This window comes from Eumetopias jubatus, unplaced genomic scaffold (genome assembly GCF_037043125.1).
Source record: "Eumetopias jubatus isolate StellerSeaLion01/CBP00866 unplaced genomic scaffold, mEumJub1_p1.0 scaffold_16, whole genome shotgun sequence".
NCBI lineage: Eukaryota > Metazoa > Chordata > Mammalia > Carnivora > Otariidae > Eumetopias > Eumetopias jubatus.
In genome coordinates, this window is record NW_028274822.1 from 24,751,883 (window position 1) to 24,772,594 (window position 20,712).

Consider the following 20,712-nt stretch of genomic DNA (forward strand, 5'->3'; position numbering starts at 1 on the left):
TGCACACAGGCCCGGATGCCTATACACTCTTTGGTGGCTCCCGTGGCCGGTCTTCATCCTCCTCTTTGGAACAACTTTATCTGGTGCTTGACAGTTTCTGGTGTTCTGTTAGGCTTGGTGAACAGAGGATGGCTCTCACCCACATGGATGCTGCATTACAAGGGAACGGTCTTATGCCAACGAGGCCAACAGCACCACCACCCTAATGACTTCCTGTGCACCCCTACGTGCCATCGCCTGTGACAGGCATTTTATGTTCATTCTCATCCGATCCTCTAGGGGCTTTGTGAGGTCATTTCACAGAAGAGGAAATTGTGGTTCAGGGACTTCAAGTACCTTGATGAGATCACAGAATTAGAAAATTCTAAAGCCAGCATTCCAGCCGTGGTCTCTCTGATCCCACAGCCATAAGGAGGGTGATGCTAGGTTTTTTTAACCCCAAACATCACTAAACTGTGAGCCCTTCCCTGGGCCTTGTCCTTGCCAAGATGGATTCCCAGCATTGAAAGCAGGCTCACGGTCACTTTGCTCATGCAGGGTTGGTAAGATGACCAGAGGAGCAGGCTTCTGTAGTGCCCTCGAGGCTTTCATGTGCTTCCTAGGGGAAAGGAGAGGGAGAGAACACAAAGAATGCCAGAGTGGGCTGTGTAGTGTGGAGACAGAATTCGAGTTAGAGTCACCAGGCATTGCCCCGGAGGTCACGCCGTTGTATCGCATCTGTTCTAGGCTAGGCAGTTTGGAAGCTTCACGTGACCCCAGTAGGGGCAAGAACATAAATAAACCATTTTATACCTAACCCCCCTGCCCCAGATAGCAGCCCAAAAGCACTGCACAGATAGCAGTAAAATGTCCTTGCTGCTCCACTCTTGCGAAAGACCAGGCTTCCCAAGAAGCTGTGGTCCGGGATGTTGTTGTTGCCTGTGTGAGTTCGACAGAGTGTCTTGTTTGCTGGGTTCCTTAGTGGGTAAGCTCGAGTACGGGGCTGGGAGACACTGGGTACCTGCCCCTGCTCAGCCTGTAAATGACAATGCCTGCTCAGGGAGGGAGGCACATCTTCCTGAGGGACAGGAGCAGAAGGGATTGGCCATTTGAAAAACACAAGTACAGATAGGACCTGGGTATTGTTGTTATTGTTATTGTGGCCGTTGATGATGGACCACAAAAGATATTTGCATGATCAAAATTTGCCAATTAACCCTCTGAGTACAGTCTAGTCGGAGGGACAGTAGGCTTTATTGGCAACGCTGCATGCTGCCGTGAGCCCCACAGCCATTGGGCCTTGCATTGGCTTTGCTGATTTCTGAAGTTAATGCGAGAGGTTAAAAATAAATCTGATATTTTACAACCCACGTGCTGGAACATCAAAGAGAAGCAGATTTAAAAGGCCTATTTTTAAAAAGATTTTTGCCTTAAGCTTCCTGCTTGGCAAACATCTGTGAGTGGTGGCAGGTGTTCTCTACCCTGGGCAGGGTGCCCTATGTGCAGAGGGTGAGCAGAAGAGGTGGGAGGGCTGGATTAGATCTTGCTTTCTTGTACCTCTCCCCTCATTGCTCCACTATGTGCCAGGCACCATTCTCAAATATTTAATCTCACCAAGACCTGATGAGATGATAATCTTCCCATTTTAAACTGAGGCACAGAGGTTAAGTAGCCTGCCCAAGCCCACACACTAGTAAGTAGCATGGCTAGGATTGAAACCTGGCAGTCCGGTTCCAGAGAACATGCTGCCACCTCAACCAAATATAGGATATCTGCACATTTGGAGACTCTTTGGACATGTGAGAATTCCTCAATCCCAGGAAGACTCCATTTTTTTTTGGGTTCCTTCGCATATAGATGACATCGTCCTTGGACCAGTTGGCCTTTTACAGTGGGGTGTGTGATCCAGTGTCAAGGAATTCCCCTCGCACTCTGTATGCAAGGGGGCATCAGCATAATCACCACCATAATCTTGGCACCAGGTCTTCAGAGATGCTTGTTGATTGCAGTCTCTTGGCAGATGGGGCTAGCCATTTGGAATTGAATGTCCTTTTGTTCTTTCTGTCATGCCTTGGAGACAACTCTGGTCACTGCTCTCCTGACACACAAAGTTCTTAAGCAGAAGGAGAGGCTAGGCAAAGGCATCTGAAAGTATTTGTCAGAGCAGCATGGGGTAGTGGGCAAAGTCCCAGCTGGATGGAGGCCTGAGTTCTGTCTCAGTTATACTTGCAACCAGACCTGACAGCTAGGGATTACGGCCAAATCTATAACTGGGCCTTGAGTTCTTTCGAGGAGATTGGCCCAAGATTTCTAAAGTAACTTCTAGCTCGAAAATTCACTGATACTATGATGTGGCTCAAGTAGTGAGTGGTTCCTGACTCCAGGCTGCCCTAGAGGATTACCTGGGGAAGGCTTTTTTTTTTTTTTTTTTTAAGGTATCCCCACTGCCAAGAATTCAGCAAAGGAGGAAACTAAAGGATAAATCCAGGGTAACTTACCACCAAAATTCATGTCTAAGGTTTTCTGCACCCAACTAAAGTGACAAGACAGGAAATTGGCACCAAGTTCCCAAGCAAACAAAACAGTTTAGGAGGGTTGGAGCTGTCCCTGGTGCTGAGAGTTCTTCCTGCGGGTTTTCATAATCTGTAGTATCTTACGCCACATCCTTCATAATATCTTTCAGCAGTAAAAGGACGGTTCCTGGGACCATTTCTTACAGTGTCCCTGATGTAGGCCTGTGCTGTGATATGTTTCTGTCAAAATGACGTAGCCAGTGAACTTGGCTTTCTACCATTCTGGCTTTATTCAAGCACAACATGTAGAGTGACTAGGCCAATTGAATCTACCATTTCTTTTATAATGAGGTCAAGTTTATTAGACCTTTATGAGTACAATGCTGTATTTAAATATTTTATCTGAAGAAAATATGAGAGAAGTCTGTGGATTCAGTTAGTAGCCTTTTAAATCAGATTGATTCAGTATACTTAGTATACATTCAATAGATATGTTAAATTAGTTATTTTGATTCATGAGAGCATCCAAATACATTTGAAAAATAGTATAGTTTACAGTTTTATGGCCTCCAGTGCCTCATTTTCCTTAAATGGGGATATTAATCAGTCTCACTACATAGGATTTTCAGGAGTGAATGAGTTAATATATATATGAATTAGGTAGTACAGTGCCCACCCCATAGTAAGCACCCAATAAGTGCTAGTAATATGTGTGGAACATGTTATTTTTCATGATGCAGACAGTCTTGCAATGACTTCCTCACCCCCTTCCTCAGGGGTCTGTAGACCATTGATTGGGAACTACTGGAAACCTCTTCCATACAGTTCTGCACATTGTACACTGCACAAGGGTAGTTGGCAATGGGGACGAGTATGGTTGGGGATCATCCTCTGCTCATCTGACTATGAGCTCTGGAGCACTGCTGCCCTGAGGAAGAGGAGGTGTCCTCTGTTCTAAGCTGTGCACCCCTTGGCCTGTGTCCACCCGGAGAGGCAACTCTGTGGAGCTCATCCTCCTGGAGGTGGTGCCTTTCCTGGTTCATATAAAAGTGCTGTAGAGGCCAGCAGAGGGCTTGGGACCATGGACCAGAGGAACAGGTGAATGCCATATCCTTCAGGTGGGGGAAACATTTCAAACATAAAAAATGTTACCAGGCAAATTTTTGAGAGGAAAAAAATATATAAGCTTTTGAGAAAGTAATAAATAGCAGAGAGTCTCAACTTACCTCCCCAGACAGGTTTCTTGTTGGCAATTGAGGACAGATCTGTTCCCTTTAGTGGTAGGGGCAGAGTGAGCATCTCCTTGGGATGTTTGAGGAGTCCAAGGAGAATAGGGGGTCTATCTGGAAATCCCCACGCCCTGATATTAGGAAAAGGCCCTCACTGGTGCAGGACAGAGCTGGCCAGGTCTCCTGGTCACACTGACAAGGCAGCACTGAGGAGCTCAGCCTGCCATTGCAGGGAGGGTTTCTGGGATCTATGAGGGAGCAAGTGCCCCCATGTCAGGCTTAGCTGCACAGTTGTGGGCATCTGATGGGGACATCATGGCATGAGGATAAGCTGGGAAACTGCTGGGCTCCTCTGGGGTCTTCCTCTCTGAAATCATACCTCCAGAACATGAAACATGCAGCTGCAGTGAGTCCCCAGTGATTATTTTTGGATGCTGATGATGAAATGAGCTGCCCAGGTGCTGCTGTTAGGAGTCTCCCCACCACCTCCGGGGACCAGCAGAGCGTTCAGAGCATCTCTCCCCGGGACTCCCTGCAGAACTGAGCGAAGGAGACAGCTCCTGTTTATTGGGCACTTACTGTGTGCCAGGCACCAGCAAACCACTGGATCTCCCTGCATCTGATAAAAACCCTGAGGAAGGACTTACTATCGGTCCCCCTTTCACACACAAGGAAACAGGGGCGCAGAGAGGTGGAAGGACCTGATCAGACAGACGCAACTGATCAAGGATAGAGCCGGCATAGGAACACAGGTCTGTCCACCTCCAGCCCCTCTTAACTCCGTGGCATCCTGAGTCCCATGTCCACCTGGGTGTCAGGAGCCACAAAGAGCTGGCCTCCCAGAGGACAGTTTTCTTTGCATCAGGGTCCTAGAGTGTTATCTGTGTCCATAGAAGGATGCCGTCATCTGCCGATCTGCAGAACAGTTCTCCCTGAGATTTTTCCAGAGGAGCAGACTGTGCCTGTGCCCCTGGCTGCCCACCACATTTCGTGCCTCCTTCCACACCCCACACTAGCTCTAGCTAGAAACCCCCCAGCTCAGTCCTCTGCTCCACTCTCACGGTGATCTGACCCAGCTGTGCCACCTGGAGATGACAGTTGAGCTGAACCTCACTTCTAGCCCCGAGTGGAGGAAAGTTGACACATCTCATCTACTCCTCCCTGAACCCACTCCCCTAGGGCAGGGACCGTTCAGCCTCCGAGGTGGGGGACCCAGACCAGAGTTGACGTGGGAGGTACAGACAGGATTGAGTTTTCTAAACAGATGACCCCTAACTGGATTTCTTGTGATTACTTCCAGCAAGGCTGACTGCCAGACCAGACCTAGGGGCATGTCAGGTTGTGACCGGAAGGTGTCCCTGGACTGCAGGAGGATCTCTCTTGGCAGTATCAAAGCAGGATGTGTTCTGCTTAGGCACCCACAGCAGGTCCCAGGCTGGAGGTCCCACAGCATGCATGGCCTCCTGTGGGGTCCAACAGCTGTTCTGCTACTCTGCACAGCTTTCTGTGAAGCTTCCTTTCTGATGTGAATTAGTCATTGATTTCTGATGCCCTGGCTTACTGGTATGTTAGCCACCAGCTCTGGTCTACTTGGAGCTCCCACAGAGAACAGCATTGAAGAAAAATGAATGACTATCGGTTGCTTACTTGGAGAACCCCTTCTTCCCTTTGTCCACTGGCCACTTTCAGCTGCTCCTCTCACCACCTGAAGCACCGGTTTTTGCCCACGTTGACATTGGTCCTGGGTCCTCCGCGCTCCCTCTGTGTGAGCCCATCTGGGGTGCTGTGCCTGGGCCCCTTCTGTAGCTGCACCAGGCACATGGCTGGGAGGGGAGGCTGCTTGCTGGCCTGTTGTTGGTTTGGGTGCCCAGTCCGCAGGGGCACAGGGTGGACAGAATCTGCCGGGGCATCTGTGCGTGGCGTCAGAGTCTTCCAGGGTGAGCTGACAGGTGGTGAGAGGGATCCCTAGGCCCCGCAGAGGGCCTCCTTGGAAGAGGGGATGCTAAAGGGGTCCTTTGTCTCAGAGCTAGCGATTAGGTTGCAGCTTTTTGGTGCCAGTGAGTCCAAGGGCAGGAGGGCTCTGTGTGAAAGACCAAGAAAACCTGAAAAGCCAAGGTTGCAGATCCGGGAAGCCAGCTACATTGTTCCCACAACTTAGAATGGGCTGTAAGGTCTGTCCAGCCCCACACAGAAGACCACTGTCAACCGGCTTCTGGCTCTGCCGCGGCTCATAAACGCGGCTTGAACGTCCCTTCTGTTCATTCTTTCCCTCTCTTGCCCCCAGGCTCACAACAGAGTTCTGCCGGCGGGGGTGGGGTGGGGAAATGCCAGCAGAGTACTCAAGCATGCCGTAATTATGAAATCTAATTCCACCTTGGAAGTTCCTTTTTTAATTGCCTTCGTGTCTTTTGCCTGCCCCCATAACTTTGCGCCCCGCCGTTTCTCCCCTCTCCCCCCTCTCCCCCTCTGTCGGTGCTCTCACAGAACAAAGAGTTCAAGACGCTGTCGGAGCAGCTGATGGCAGTCACCTCCACACATGCCGTGGAGGTAGAGAAGCTGAAGAAGGAGCTGGCCCACTACCAGCAGGACCACGGTGGGGACAGCAGCCTGAGGCTGCAGGAGGAGGTCGAGAGCCTGCGGGCTGAGCTGCACAGGGCCCACTCGGAGCGCAAGATCCTGGAGGATGCCCACACCAAGGAGAAGGACGAGCTGAAAAAGGTATGTCGAGGCCAGAGGGAGTGGCTTGGCGGTGAGCTGGCTCACAGAGCACCCCTTCGGGGCAGTTTCTTCTTCTAGCTCTAAAATTGCCCTGGACTTTACTGGGGCTTGTGCCCATTAACTGACCATCTCTCTGCATTTAGACGTAAAGTGCTCATGCTTTGGGGGAACCCACACGAACACATGTCCATTCACCTAACACATGTTGATTAAGTTTTGCACATTGGCTGAACACAGTGGCTTTCTCCTGAAAGGAATACACGTGTGTGCCTTTGGGCATATTTCTTATAGTCTAGAATTAGCCACTGAGTCAGCTCTGTGGCCTGAGTTCTCGTTAGCAGGAGGCATGGTACAGAGGTAGTGGCTTTTCTTCTTGACGTTGCAGGGATTCGCACAACCTCTAGACATCCCTGCTCATAGTACTCATACTTTGGGGAATTTAACTTAAGTTTGTGTTGATAGTTTTGGCCTGACTCACCCATTCTGGTTGGTGTGCTCTGTAGGTTTTCTCTCCACCCCGTAAAGTAGAACTTCCTGAGATTGGTCCCTACTCCCCCATCTGAAAAGTCAGGATACAAAGATTTCCTTCTCCTCTCCCAAGATAACTGTTCAAGGCAGGGAATGTCACATGCCCACTGGAGAGCCTCCCGTGGACACAGGACACCACTGTTTACTCCTGCATCTCTGCAGTGACTCACAGACCACAGGGCAAATAGCACCTGCCCACTTATTTAGTGCCTCCAATACTGGAGAGTCACAGTGGGTTGAAAAATCTAAGGATAGGGGAGGGATTCAGTGTTCCTGATGTTGGAATAAGTTACAGTGTTTAAAAATTAGAGCAGGGATCACCTGGGTGGCTCAGTTAAGCATCCAACTCTTGGTTTTCAGCTCAGGTCATGATCTCATGGGTTATGGGTTCAAGCCCCACATCGGGCTCCGTGCTCAATGGGGACTTTGCTTGAAGATTCTCTCTCTCTCTCTCTCTCTCTCTCTCTCTCTCTCTCTCTCTCTCCCCCCCCCCACCCCTACACATGCATGCATGTGTGCTCGCTCTCAAATATTTTTTAAAAAGAACAGACTGGAGGTCCCTGGGTAGCTCACTCAGTTGAGTGTCCAACTCTTGGTTTTGGCTCAGGTCATGATCTCAGGGTCATGAGATTGAGCCCCATGCTTGGCCCAGCATCCACTTGAGATTCTCTCCCTTTGCCCCTCTCCCTGCACACGCACTTGCTCTCTCTCTCTAACAAATAAAGTCTTAAAAAAAAAAAAAAAAGAACAGGCTAAATGCCACCACAAAAAGGGTTCTGGGGTAGACATTGGAATGGCCAGATGCTTCTCCCTGTCCTGCCATTACCAAGTACAAGCTTAATGGCCTTAGTTCCCTCCGCTGTTTTGGGGTTTTTTTTTTCTGTAAGTATAGATTATGTCTCAGGCTTCTTCTGGATGTTGCAACTGGCCAACTCCATGAGATGGTATTTGAGGGCTCTAGAAGGAAGGAGACCCCAGCCCTGCTCTGTAGTGCTTCCCTCTTTTCTGCCCCATTACCTTCTCCTGGCCCAAGCCCTCAGGCACAGCTAGGGAGCACGCAGACTGCTCTGTGAGATGCAAGCCCGCAGAGCCTGTTGAGCTGGCTCACAGTGAGCTTGCCTCCATGGTTTCCCTGTCCCAGGCCGGACTTCAGACCACCAGCCACTGCTTTGCCTGAGCCCGGGGATTTCGTTAGCATCAGAGATGGAGTCCACGTGTGGACTGGGTGATGAATGCAGTGCGTCGTGGGGCTTCCCCGAGCAGGCAGCCAGCCTAGCCCGGAAATGTAGGAGCTTCTGCCCCCAGTATGTCACCCAGGCGAACCTGCCTGCTCACCCAGCACGAGGCCTGGCATGGACTTCTTTCTTTGGGAGAAAGCATGTGGTACTAGGAAGCTCCTGTTAAAATGTAGCTTTAAGCCTATAACCTACAAATGGTGGAATTCTGCCCTTGTGTCTACTGACCATGGGAACAGATGGACAGTAACCTTTCCATGGGATTAAAAAACAAGGCGGTGGAATCCAAAGGCAGAGAAGATGCCAGGATTAGAACTGGAAACCTTTGAGATTGGAGACCCCAGGAGAAAAAGAAAAGCAAGTTCCCTGCATGGGCACCCGAGTCAGGTGAGGCATGTGGGAAGTCTATTCACCCAGCAGATCCACAAAATCGGGGTGTCTCCTGTCTCCACCCCCCAGAGAGCCCTCGACTCCTTGGCCGCCCAGCCTCCTCACCTGCTTCCCCTTGGGCGCTGTGGTTTGAGGACTTAGCTCTCTAAAAATGTCTGTCTCCATCCAAGGGAGCCTGAGGGTTTATAATATGAAACTCTTCCTGGGCACGGCATAACAGAGAGGAGGGCGCTTTCCTCTGCTCCTTACAAAAATTACTATTTCCTAGGAGTGTGTTGAGCTAGGTCTTAAATACAATGAGAGCTTGGAACTGCCAAGAGAAAACAATTCAAGGACACTGCAAGAAGGAGAGCAATAGGCACAGAGGCAGAACAAGAAAAGCACCTTCTCTCACTCCAGAATGTAAGCAAATCCCCAGAGCTAGTAGCAGGAGAAGGAACGGGCATAAGATGATTCATTAGGTGCAATGTCCACCTCTCTCCAAGAGGAGAGAAAGTGGAAGCAAAATAACCTCCTTCTCCAGGGTCTTTAAAACCTTTCTATTCCGGTGGCTGCAGGGAGTGGGTGGGGAGAGGGGCTAGCTTTTATCCCCACCCCCTTCGTCTTTTGTGCCTGGTCAGGGTTTAATACTTATTGGATTTAACATGTCCAATCTTAACAAATGCTGAATAATCAGACAGTTGGTTTCCTCTCAGGCTTGTCTAGAGGCTGCTCTGCCCTGAGCAAGATTGATGAGACAGTCAGAGCACAGTGAGGAGCCGACCGCAGGTAGATGTTAGTTAATGGGTTTGATATGTCCGTCAGCAAATGCTTTATTGGAACTAGCAGCCTGGAAAGCTTTGGGCTCCCCACTGCTGATGATATGCATTGTCTGGCCACAGGACTACACTGCTTTGGGCTGGGAGACGCTGGGTCTCCCTGAGGGCAGGAACTCCCCTCCCTCCCCTCTGTGGCTGCAGACCTGGGGCGGCACCACCACCACCCCCCAAGCCACGTGTCAGCACACACCCTCTCCGCTGAAGGTCTCTGCTCTTGGGGCCTCTCCCTGGGGCAGGTGCACCCAGGCCATCGGCCTCCCCTCCTCTTAGCCTGTGGGATGGGTTATTTTCTAAAGCTATCACTGACCCCTGTGCTGACGTTATGTGCAGCTGTGCTTTAGGGACAGTTGAGCTGTTCTGTGTCCATGATGAAAGAGATGTGGCCCCCAGGGCCACCCTTGACATGCAGTCATGACTCATTATCCAGAATCGGCTCTAAAGCTCGCCTGGTAGAGCCAGCAAGGCCTGGCTCAGTGCAGGGTTGTGGACCCTGGCTCTGAGCAAGGGTCCCTGACACTTGGGAGGGATGGAGAGCAGCCCCCAGGCCTGGGTGTTCAGCAGCTAGGGCTGTGTTCAGTATCGTGTCATCTGTCACTGATCTGTCAGCCGCTGGTTGGTGACCTTGGGAAGTTCCAGTGTTAAGGTTTTGGGTTTTTCCAAATAGAAGGGGAGAGATCTGACTTGGGGGGTTAGTGGGGTTCTCACAATGGGGTGTTTTGAGTCTTTCTCCAAAGGTGCAGAGAAGACTTCTCTGGCCAACGGAGACACAGAGTTGTGCTCCCAGAGCTCCAAGGTTTGTGGTTTGTAAGGAGGCTGATGGTTGTTAGAATGAGGACCCCACACCAACTGTGTGGAAGAACATCATCTCGTTGAAGACATCATGGAAGTCCAGGCCCCTCATTCACCAAACAGATAGTTATGGGGTGCCTGTGTGTGTAAGGGACCATTCTACACACTGGGGCAAAAGGAAACAATTTTTTTTAAAGTCCTTCTCATTCTTATGGAGCTCAAATATTTGGGGTTATGAGAGAATGTACAGACAGGAATCAAATACAGATTATCCATCATGTGCCATAAAGAAAACTAGAGTGAAGGGGACAGAGAGGGACCTCTGGGGGCGGGGAGAGGTATGGGTTTGCTTATGGTGGCCAGAGAACATCTCTCTGAGAAGACACCCGAGTGAGGTGAGGGTGAGCCGTGAGCATTTCTAGGGGATGGGTAACAATTGTAAGCAGCAGGTGCATAGGCCCTGAGGTGGGAGTAGGCTGGACAGGTTTGAGAACCAACAAGGAGGCCACTGGGCTGAGGCAGAGTGAATGAGGAAAAGGAAGGGTAGGAGGGTGTTGAGGCCAGCGAGGTAGTGGGTCAGATTGGGAAGGACCTTCTGACCTTGAGGGACCTTCTGACCTTGAGGGACCTTCTGACCTTGAGGGGCCTTCTGACCTTGAGGGCAACATTAGCCATGAAGTGTCCAGAGAGAGGAACAGCTCTGTCTTAGGCACTAGGCCCTGTAGCGCACACCAGTTCTCTCCCACCCTGAGCATCGTCCTGTCACGCTTGCTGTGGGAACCAGTCGTCTGAGGCCTGCTATAGGCTGTTGACATCGCCATTCTTCATACGTCAGCCTTCTGAACGGTCAAGACACATGGTAGCATAGTAAACAGCTGGGCCTGCTTGCACCCAGACTACTCAGGGCAAAGGCCTGCTATACGCCACCCTGGCTGGCCTTTGGCAAGGTCTCTAACTTTCCTGTGCCTTAGTTTTCCTAAAAGCAAACACTGATGGTTCCTACCTCAAAGGTAGTAAGTCAATTTATAACTGTGCTCGAGACATAACAGTAGCTCAATAGATGTTCATTTATCATTCCCTCAACTAGCCTGTAACTTTGTGGAGGTCAGGTTCTACCTGAACCTACGTGGACCCCATCCTCATTCTCAGCCCCATGTCTTAGCACAGTGGAGGCTGAATGACAGGAAGGGCACCCATGAGGCAGCCAGGGGTCTGGACTCTGCCATGAACTCCGTGGGGCTGCTCCGTGAATGGTGACGCAGCCACTTCCTTCTAACAGTGACAGCATCCTCCCCTTGCCTTTGTTCCCCTCACTGTATTCATGCCTGATACAGCCATGTGGCCCAGGGGAGTGCCAATTTTATTTCTGCCCTGTCCTGTGTGTGTGGTCCGTTCTTTTCTCTGCTCAGGTCCCTTCCCCTTTGACTAAATAACTTTCCACTTAGAACGTGCTTTCTATTTGCCTTACTCTCAGAATGGACCAGGATTTTGCAGAACTAAAAGTGTTGTCCCTGCCAAGGGCCATGCCTATAACTTTCTACTAGATGGTTCGTGCACAGCATTGAGGACAGAGGACTCAGGACACAATGGTGGGCAGAAGAGCCTTTCTGATAGGCATTGTCTATAATCAATTCATCCCATGGTTTTCTACTAGAAACCTTGCACTTGGCCCTTTTTACAGTTTAAATGCCCAACATGAAAAAAGACAAAACCAAAAGCCCACAGCTACATTCATATCCCTAAAGATTAACTAGTAAAAGCAGTGTTTTTTTTTAAGATTTTTTAAATTTTTTTTTGATCCAGAGCAAGAAAGGTCACAGAGGGAGAGGGCGAAGCAGACATGGGGCTCTTTCCCAGGACCCTGAGATCATGACCTGAGTGGAAGGCAAACCTTTAACCAACTGAGCCACCCAGGCACCCCAGTAAAGGCAGTTCTTGAGCATGAAGCTGGGGTATTTGTTTCATTTTAACATAGCAGGGACTAAATTAGCCTCATAGTGATAGGATTTAGCCCCATCGTTGGTTCTGATGATCTGTCCCAAGTAACCTTGTAGAAGAAACCGTCCCGGTAATATTGCCTGTAGGAATTAAAAGACCCTCTGCCCCCCACCCAGCCCAAGAGAAAATGGAGCTGCTGAATGATGTTTGAGCCCCAAACCCTAGCAAAGGTATTATTTATCATGCTGAAGGGAACACACCTGCCTGGTTCTGTGTTAAGTGTCTCTTCCTCTAGCCTGCACTCCTGAACGTTCACAGAAGGGAGGACATTTAGCTGCAGGAGTTTGTCACCCGTTGTGCCTGCCAGCAATCTCCCCATGTGCTAGCTGGCTGGAAAGACGGAGGGGTGGCCAGTACCTGGGCACATGTGATGGGGAAGCAGTCTCTCTGCCCTCCTGGGGTGTGGAGCGGAGTGTGGGACTGAAGAGCAGGAGCGTGGGCCTACCTTCAGAGTTGTGCAGGCAAAGAAGAAAACAAAGCTCCCCCTGTCACTTTGATGTCTGGCTCAGAATAACAAAGCTGAGGTTCTCAGAGGCCTGCCTTCATGAATCAAAGCCGTGGAGGGAGACAGAGGGAAGAAAGGAGGCTCAGGCGCCGTAGAACCCGTCAGTGGGTACACGCTGTTGACTGTGGCTTGCTCACACTAGTCTCCCCTGATCATAAGTGGTTGCAATAAAGTTACATGATCTTAGACTACATTCCTGGGAATGGAGGTTTGGGGTCCAGCCTAGTGGTGGTGGCAGGCACGCCGTGCCTGACTTCTGCGTTCCGTTGCAGAAGGATGATGACTGTAGATGCCCCGAGGGGGGGGCGGTGAGGACGGTGAGTGAGCTGGGACGCCTTCGCAGGGAGCCATCTGTATCTTCAGAGAGTGGGTCTGGGGAAGCAGGCTGGTGACCTGACACAGTGACTCACAGCCAGGTAACTCAGGTGACAGCCCTGTACCTTGTTCTTGGCTGAGGGTGACCGGAGTCCTGCCCTCCAGACGTGGCACCAAGTTGAGCTTCATGTGAGGCCCCATCAAGGCTTTCTTTTGTAGAGCCACACACCTCGTGCTTGCTTTTGTCAGCTATTTTCAGCATGTGCTTTGAGGAACGGGAAAGCTATTTCAATGATTTGCTAAGCTAACTTAAACATGCTCATTGGGTGAACTGTTTTCAATAATAGGAAATTAGATGCACTTGAAGAGTATTTTTTCCCCCACATTATGTGTTTCTCTTGAATCATTTGATTAAGCAACTCCTGTGTTCTAGATGTTTTAATCGACCATAAACCCATTCATTTGGGGAAAAAAAAAAAAGGAACCCTTTTTTTCAATGGAGGAAAGCACAGGCCCCTTAACTGGTTGTGCAGGGCTCCTCGCGGGCTCGGTCACCTTGGGCATGACGTGTCCCGTGATGACGTGACAGCCTGGCAGTGGTCCGTGGGCCCAGGCTGAGTAGGTGGGTGAGGACGCAGAGCAGTCTGACTGTGTCTCTGGAGGGACAAGCAGGCCCTATAAGCTGAGCATGGAGCTCGGGGGCTCGCCCCACACCTGCAGGATAGGAGGCCTTCCTGGAAAAATGAATCATGGTCCAGAGCTAGACAAGGAGGAGAAATTCCCCCCTCCCCTCCCAGGAGGGCTAGGGAAGAGAGCTCGGCGGGGGGAAGAGGGACACACCGAGGCAGAAGCAAAGAGTCGGGAGAAGCTGGGCCTTGCTTAGCCTATTTTAGGGAGGTGTGTGGAAGAGTTGAGTTTATCCTGAAGACAAAGGGAGTGAAGCCGTTCTCCGATTCTCACTTCTTCCCACCCAGCCTCGTCCTTTCTCAGCCCCCTCTGTCTGAGCCACGCATTACCACAGCAGCGCTGTTCCGTTCCCCAACCATGGCTACCATCCATCTGCACCACATCCTCTTTCCACCTAGAGCTCCCTCGGCTGCCTGCAAATCCCACGGGTCTGAGACAACCCACTTCTCCTGGGAAACCTCCTGGGGCCTCCCTCTGTTCCTTGGTGCCTCTGTTCATACTAATTCCCCTCATAGAGTGGTTCTCGGCAAGAGGCCGTGTTGCCCACAAGGAACCTTTGGCCATGTCCGGAGACATTTCAGCGGTCACAGCTGGGTAGGGGACAGGGGGCGCCGCAGAGTTACTGGAATCCAGTGGGTGGTGGCCCAGATGCCGCCGAAGGTCTGAGAGGACAGCACCCCTGCCAACAACAAAGAATTACCTAGCCCAACGTGTCCGTAGTGCTGAGGCTTAGAAACCCTGCTGGACAGAAATCTGCTGCCCACCTGTCCCTTGCTCCTGTTGAGGGGGAGCATGCTCAGAAAGCGGCTGCCCGGATAGTCGCTTACTTTGCCTCTCCAGCTCCTGGCACGGGGAATCATGTCAGGAAGTATCTCATGGGTGAGTGGCAGCCCGTGATGAAGGGCATCGCTCGGGGCTGCTACTTCTGTCCCTAGCCCTCCCCACCAAAGCAGGTTGCAGTCTCTGCGGACACACATCAGTTGTGTTCATCATGATGGGCAGTAACTTGTGGATGAAGAACAGTGTGTGGCGATTAGTTAGGTGCATAAATCTTTTTACCAGCCTTTTCTTGTTTGAAATCCTGTGGGGAGGCAGAACACGCCCGTTCACCTGGCTCTCCATGAAAGGGCTTAGACTCTGCCTGGCGGTGTCAGGATGACCCACGCTGGTCAGAGCCTCATTCCTGGAACTCTCAGCACTACATCCGCAGGAGGACTTGTGATAGAAACCTAGTCCATCTGAACTGAAAGAATGAAAAAGCAGCAATACCGTGTAGCAGAGAAGGGATGGTTTCCTGGAATATAGTTTTGAGCCACATTTTGAAGGACGTTGAAAACTCTGAAATTGGAAGACATTGGATTGTGTAAAGAGACTGTTGACGAATTAAGTACTTGGAGCTTTTTGTAAGCCTCCGGAGATACTGTGTATCAGCGGTTCTCCCTGTGCAACCATAGAGAGCAAGCCATCTGCCCATCCGTCAGTCCACCAGAGTAGCGGGCGCACCTGTGAGAGTCACTCACTGCCTTCTGAGCCCCTACAGAGTGGGGGAGGACAGGTGACCTCATTCCTGGACTCCAGCCTTGTTGAAATTCTCTCCTGACCCTTCCGACATGATGCTGAGCTTTGCGGGGGAGGGGCGGCTGTCCTCTTACGTCACCCCCCAGCGCCTTAAGCTGAACTTTAAAGCTAGGGGGGAAGGGAGGGTAGCATTTACTCATAAATAGTTGAAATTCAGAAGTCAGGAAGGTTTCTGTCCTTTAGCCAGCATCCCTTGGGCCTCTGTTCTTGCTTTTTCTACCAAAGGGCTCTGACAGAGTCTGAAAGGTATTTGTTGGTAGTGCCGGTGGGTCCATCAGGGACCTATCTCCTAGGCAGTGGTCCCCGGAGGTCACCCTCTAGTCTCAGCTCACCCTCAGTCTCAGGTGAACATGGTGGTGTACCAAGGATATCCTCTTTGAGGCTCTTTCTACACAGGCTGGGAGGAGTCCTCCCCCGCCCCCCCCCCACCCAACCACCGCCATCAGATCATGACATGTACCAAACATGGCCAGAAGTGAGGACTTGAACCAGGGAATGCAGTCATTCACTGCGTCACTCACCAGTCTTGGAGCTATCTGTGGAGAAGTTCATTCACTTAGAGCCTGTCTCATACTCCTCTTTTTATCTCTCATCACATTGAGCACAGGGCACTGTGCTCAGGGAATTGGTTTATTTGTGGAATGATTTTTTTAGCAGCTTTATTGAATATAATTCACATACCATAGTTTACCCATTTAAAGTGTACAATTGGTTTTTTTAAAGTAGTTTTACAACTATCGCAGAGTCTAATTTTAGAATATTTTTATCACCCCTCCAAAAAAAACTATCCATTAACAGTCACACCCCATTCCCCATCCCATCCTTAGGCAACCACTAATCTACTTCCTGTCTCTATAGATCTGCCTATTCTGTACATTTCATATAAATGGAATCATACCATACGTGACTTTCTGACTGACCTTTTTCACTTAGCATCATGTTTTCAAGATTTATCCATATTGTAGCCTGGATCAGTACTTTATTGCTTTTTATTGCTAAATAGTATTTCATCATATGGATATGCTGTATTTTGTTCATCAGTTCATTGATGGACTTTTGGATTGTTTCCACTTTTTGGCCCTTTTGAATACTCCTGCAACCATCTGTATACAAGTTCTTATGTAGACATAGGTTTTCTTTTCTCTTGGAAACCTAGGAATGGAATTGTTGGTCTTACCAGGGTTAAAATGCAACTTACGAGGAACTTCCAAAGATGCTGCACTGGTTTATGTTCCATCAACAGGATATGAGAATTCTGGTTTCTCCACGTCCTCTCCAACATTTGTAATTATTTTTTTGTATCATAACCATCATAGTATATGTGAGGTCTTGGTTTGCTTTCCCCTAGTGATGTTGAACATTTTGTCCTGTGCTTATTGGCCATATGAAGAAGTATCTGTTCAGTTTTTTTTCCCCTTTTTTGACTGGATTTCTTTTTCTCTGTTGAGTTGTAAATACTCTATATTCAGGGTCCAAGTCCCATATCAGATAAATAATTTGCAAATATTTACTCTAACACTGTGAGTTGTCCTTTGCCTTTGATAGTATCCTTTGAAGCCAAAAAGTTCTTAATTTAGATGAAGTCCAATTTAAATGTTTTTTCTTTGGTTGCTTGTGCTTTTGGTGTTGTATTAAGAAACCATTGACTAATCCAAGGTCACAGAGATTTTCTTCTAAGTCTTACATTTAGGTCTTTGATACCTTTTCAGCTTATTTTCGTAGTATGAGGTAGGAGTCCAATTTTATTTTGTATGTGGAAATCCAGTTGTCCCAGCCATTTGTTGAAAAGACTATTCTTTCCTCATTGAATTGTTTTCTTCTGCAGTTGCCCTGTCTAGAATCTCCAGTGCAACGTTGAATAGTTTGGGTGAGAGCAGATATCCTTGTGTTTGTCCTGACCATGGATGCAAAAGGCATTCTGTATTTCACCATAAAGTCTGATGTTGTGGGTTTTTATGGATGCCCTTTATCAGGCTGAAGAAGGCCCTGTCTATTCCTAGCTTGTTGAGTGTTTTTATCATGAACATTTGGTAGCATTTTGTTAAGGGTTTTTTGCATCTGTACTCATAAGAGATAATGGTCTGTGGCTTTCCTGTGATACCTTTGTCTGGTTCTGGTATCGAGATGTTACTAGCCTCACAGAACGAACTGAAAAGGGGCACCTGGGTGGCTCAGTCTTTGGGCATCTGCCTTTAGCTCGGGTCATGATCCCGGAGTCCTGGGATCGAGTCCCGCAAGGGGCTCCCTGCTCCCCGGGGAGTCTGCTTCTCCCTCTGCCTCTGACTCTTGCTCCTGCTCGTGCTCTTGCTCACATGCTCTCTCTCAAAATAATAAATTAAAAAATCCTTAAAAAAAAAAAAAACTGAAAAATGTTCCCTCCTCTACTGTTGTATGAAATAACCGGTGCAGAATAGATATTAATTTTTCCTTCAAATTTTTGCTAAGTGGTGGAATGATTGATTTTTTTTAAAGATTTTATTTATTTATTTACTTGAGAGCGAGAGAGAGAAACAGCATGAGAGGGGAGAGGGTCAGAGGGAGAAACAGACTCCCCGCTGAGCAGGGAGCCCGATGTGGGACTCGATCCCAGGACACTGGGATCATGACCCAAGCCGAAGGCAGTCGCCCAACCGACTGAGCCACCCAGGCGCCCTAAGTGGTGGAATGATTTTAAAGTCTCTGTTTCCACTTAGTGCCTAGTGAAGGTACTGTTGTAGAACCGTCTACAAATATTCGTCAGCACTCCATGCTGTGCCTGCCGCTCTTACCCCGTATACATCACCTCACTGAATCCTGAGAGCAGCCCCGTGAGGTCCGGGTCCATGTCACCGAGGGGCACCTGCGGTTTCTAGAGCTAGAGCTGTTTGCTGTGCTATGATAGTGGCGTGATCGCAGGGGTTCTTTCCGTGCTGCCTTGGCAGTCGTTCAGAGAACCTCCGGGGAAGTGGGACTCAAGTCCGGATGCCTGAATTAAGGGCCCTTGGGCACGTGTTCCTCCTTTTCCCGTCCAGTGTCTGCAGTGCTCGCTTCCTTACCTCTGTCATGAAGGCAGGGATGCAGCACTGGTAGGGAAAACGGCTCGGTGGCCTTCTACAAAAGGAGTCTCCAGGGGGTCCAGAGAGAGAATGCAGAGGTGGTTCCATTGCACGCGAGCTCTCATGTTACAGGAGAAATAGAGCTCTCTCTCATCCTCCTTGATAACAGCTAATAACTTCTCATTCTCTTAGAACATGTCTGAATTCTTATATGTTTAAATCTATACAAATATTTGCCCCAATCTTGAATAACCAAAGATTTTCAGTTTTGAAAAAGCTTGCCACATGTGGTTTTAATTCTTCTTTCTCTGAGCAGACCAGAATTTTTCTTTAATCACTGTTTTCTTTTTGTGCCATTTCCAGTACTATTCACTTCATGCTTCGTTTGGGGGTCTCGTCAGAAGCTAAACACTAGAGCTCCCTTTCCTTCTGCAGCACCCGAGCTGTGCTGGTCCAGGGAGACAGGCAAGGGCAAGTGGGTTGAAGACCAGAGAGAATTCTTCATTGTGAGCTCTGGGCTTTCCTGACACTCAGGTTCGAGAGCTCAAAATTTACCGAGACAAGCAGCCAAACACAAGAGGTGAAAGCCTGTCATTGTTATCAGTTCCTGCGCATGGCATGTGAGTGTCATGCTGACTTTTCATGAGGTTTTTGTGGGCCCTGGAAGACCATAAAGAGTGGTGAGCTCATCTGTCTTGTTTTAATGGGATTTTTCTTTCAGTGTAACAATTTTTCCCCTTGAAACGAAAGCAGTTTTGGCTGACTTGATTTTCTTTTTTCCTTTTTTATTTAAATTCCGTTAGGCAACATATAGTACATCATTACTTTCAGATGTAGTATTCATTGATTCATCCGTTGCGTATAACACCCAGTGCTCATCACATCACGTGCCCTCCTTAATTCCCATCACCCAGTTACCCCATGCCCCCACCCCTCTCCCCTTCCCCAACCCTCAGTTTCCCAGTCAAGAGTCTCTCATGATTTGTCTCCCTCCCTGATTTCTTCCCATTCAGTTTCCCCTCTCTTCCCCTATGATCCTCTGCACTATTCCTATATTCCACATACGAGTGAAACCTTATGATAATTGTGTTTCTCTGATTGACTTATTTCATTTAGCATAATACCCTCCAGTTCCATCTATGTCTATGTAAATGGTAGGTATTCATTCTTTCTGATGGCTGAGTAATATTCCCGTGTATATATGAACCACATCTTTATCCATTCACCTGTTGAAGGGCATCTCGGCTCCTTCCACAGTTTGGCTATTGTGGACACTGCTGCTATGAACATTGGGGTGCAGGTGTCCCTTCATTTCACTACATCTGTATCTTTGGGGTAAATCCCCAGTAGTGCAATTGCTGGGTCGTAGGGTAGCTCTATTTTCAACTGTTTGAGGAACCTCCATACTGTTTTCCAGAGTGGTTGCACCAGCTTGCATTCCCACCAACAGTGTAGGAGGGTTCCCCTTACTCCGCATCCCCACCAACAGTTGTTGTTTCCTGCCTTGTTAATTTTAACCATTCTGACTGGTGTAAGGTGGTTTTTCATCGTGATTTTGATTTGTATTTCCCTGATGACAAGTGATATGGAGCATTTTTTCATGTGTCTATTGGCCATTTTTATTGACGAACTTGATTTTCTTAAGAGCATTTAAACATAACCAGCTGAACCTCAAACCCTACAAAAGGAGCCTTTCCTTTGCCCTGCAAAGGAGTTGCACAGGGCAAACATTTTCTCCTGTTGCTCTCTCTTTCAGCAAGTTGCAGTCCTGGAGCAAGAAAATGCCCTCTTAAAAGATGAGAAAGAACAGCTTAACAACCAAATCCTGTGCCAAGCGAAAGGTAAGTGCAAAGTTCTTGATTTTTCATTTTGGAGTTCAATTTCTTTTCCACACTGATTTTCCCCCAAAGACTCCTAGCAAGAACACGGTCAAGATGGTGCACTGGAGAAAGGGCCTTAATACACATAGAAGAAGGGCGGTCTTTATGACGCTGCTGTGACTCTTGGTTTTAAGAGTTGAATGCAGTGAGACATGCACGTGATGGACAAAGTAGTGCGTGGGATTTGGAGCCCAGGGAACCAGCACTCAAAGAACGATTATAGTCCTCAGTTTCTTCATCTGCAAAATGGACATAAAAGTACAGGCCTCAGAAGTATGAAGCACTTAGCATGGTGCTTGACACGTAATGAGCACCTAGGAGCTGTCATTCCTGCTGATTTTAAACTTTAGCATCCATAATACATGTTGTGATTTCTTCTGTTAATGTTTGCTGGAGGACAAATCGGGCCAGATCCCAGCCAGTCTTGCACCACCATCAACCGCCATGTGCTGTCTGGCCAAGGAGAAGCAGTGGGTGTCCACAGACCCCAGTCCTTGCCTGGCTCAGTGGATCCA

At 48.9% G+C, this 20,712-nt stretch overlaps 1 protein-coding gene across 2 annotated transcripts in view; it reads left to right on the forward strand.

Annotated features, from left to right (window-relative positions):
• The window catches only part of MYO5B (myosin VB), a 356,309-nt gene that overhangs the window by 293,957 nt on the left and 41,640 nt on the right, over positions 1-20,712 (forward strand). For both annotated transcript variants that reach the window (XM_028098354.2, XM_088019706.1), the window contains exons 22-23: positions 6,206-6,439; positions 20,074-20,158. In XM_028098354.2, the coding sequence (XP_027954155.2) occupies positions 6,206-6,439; positions 20,074-20,158 (319 nt within the window). The remainder of the gene's footprint in view (positions 1-6,205; positions 6,440-20,073; positions 20,159-20,712) is intronic.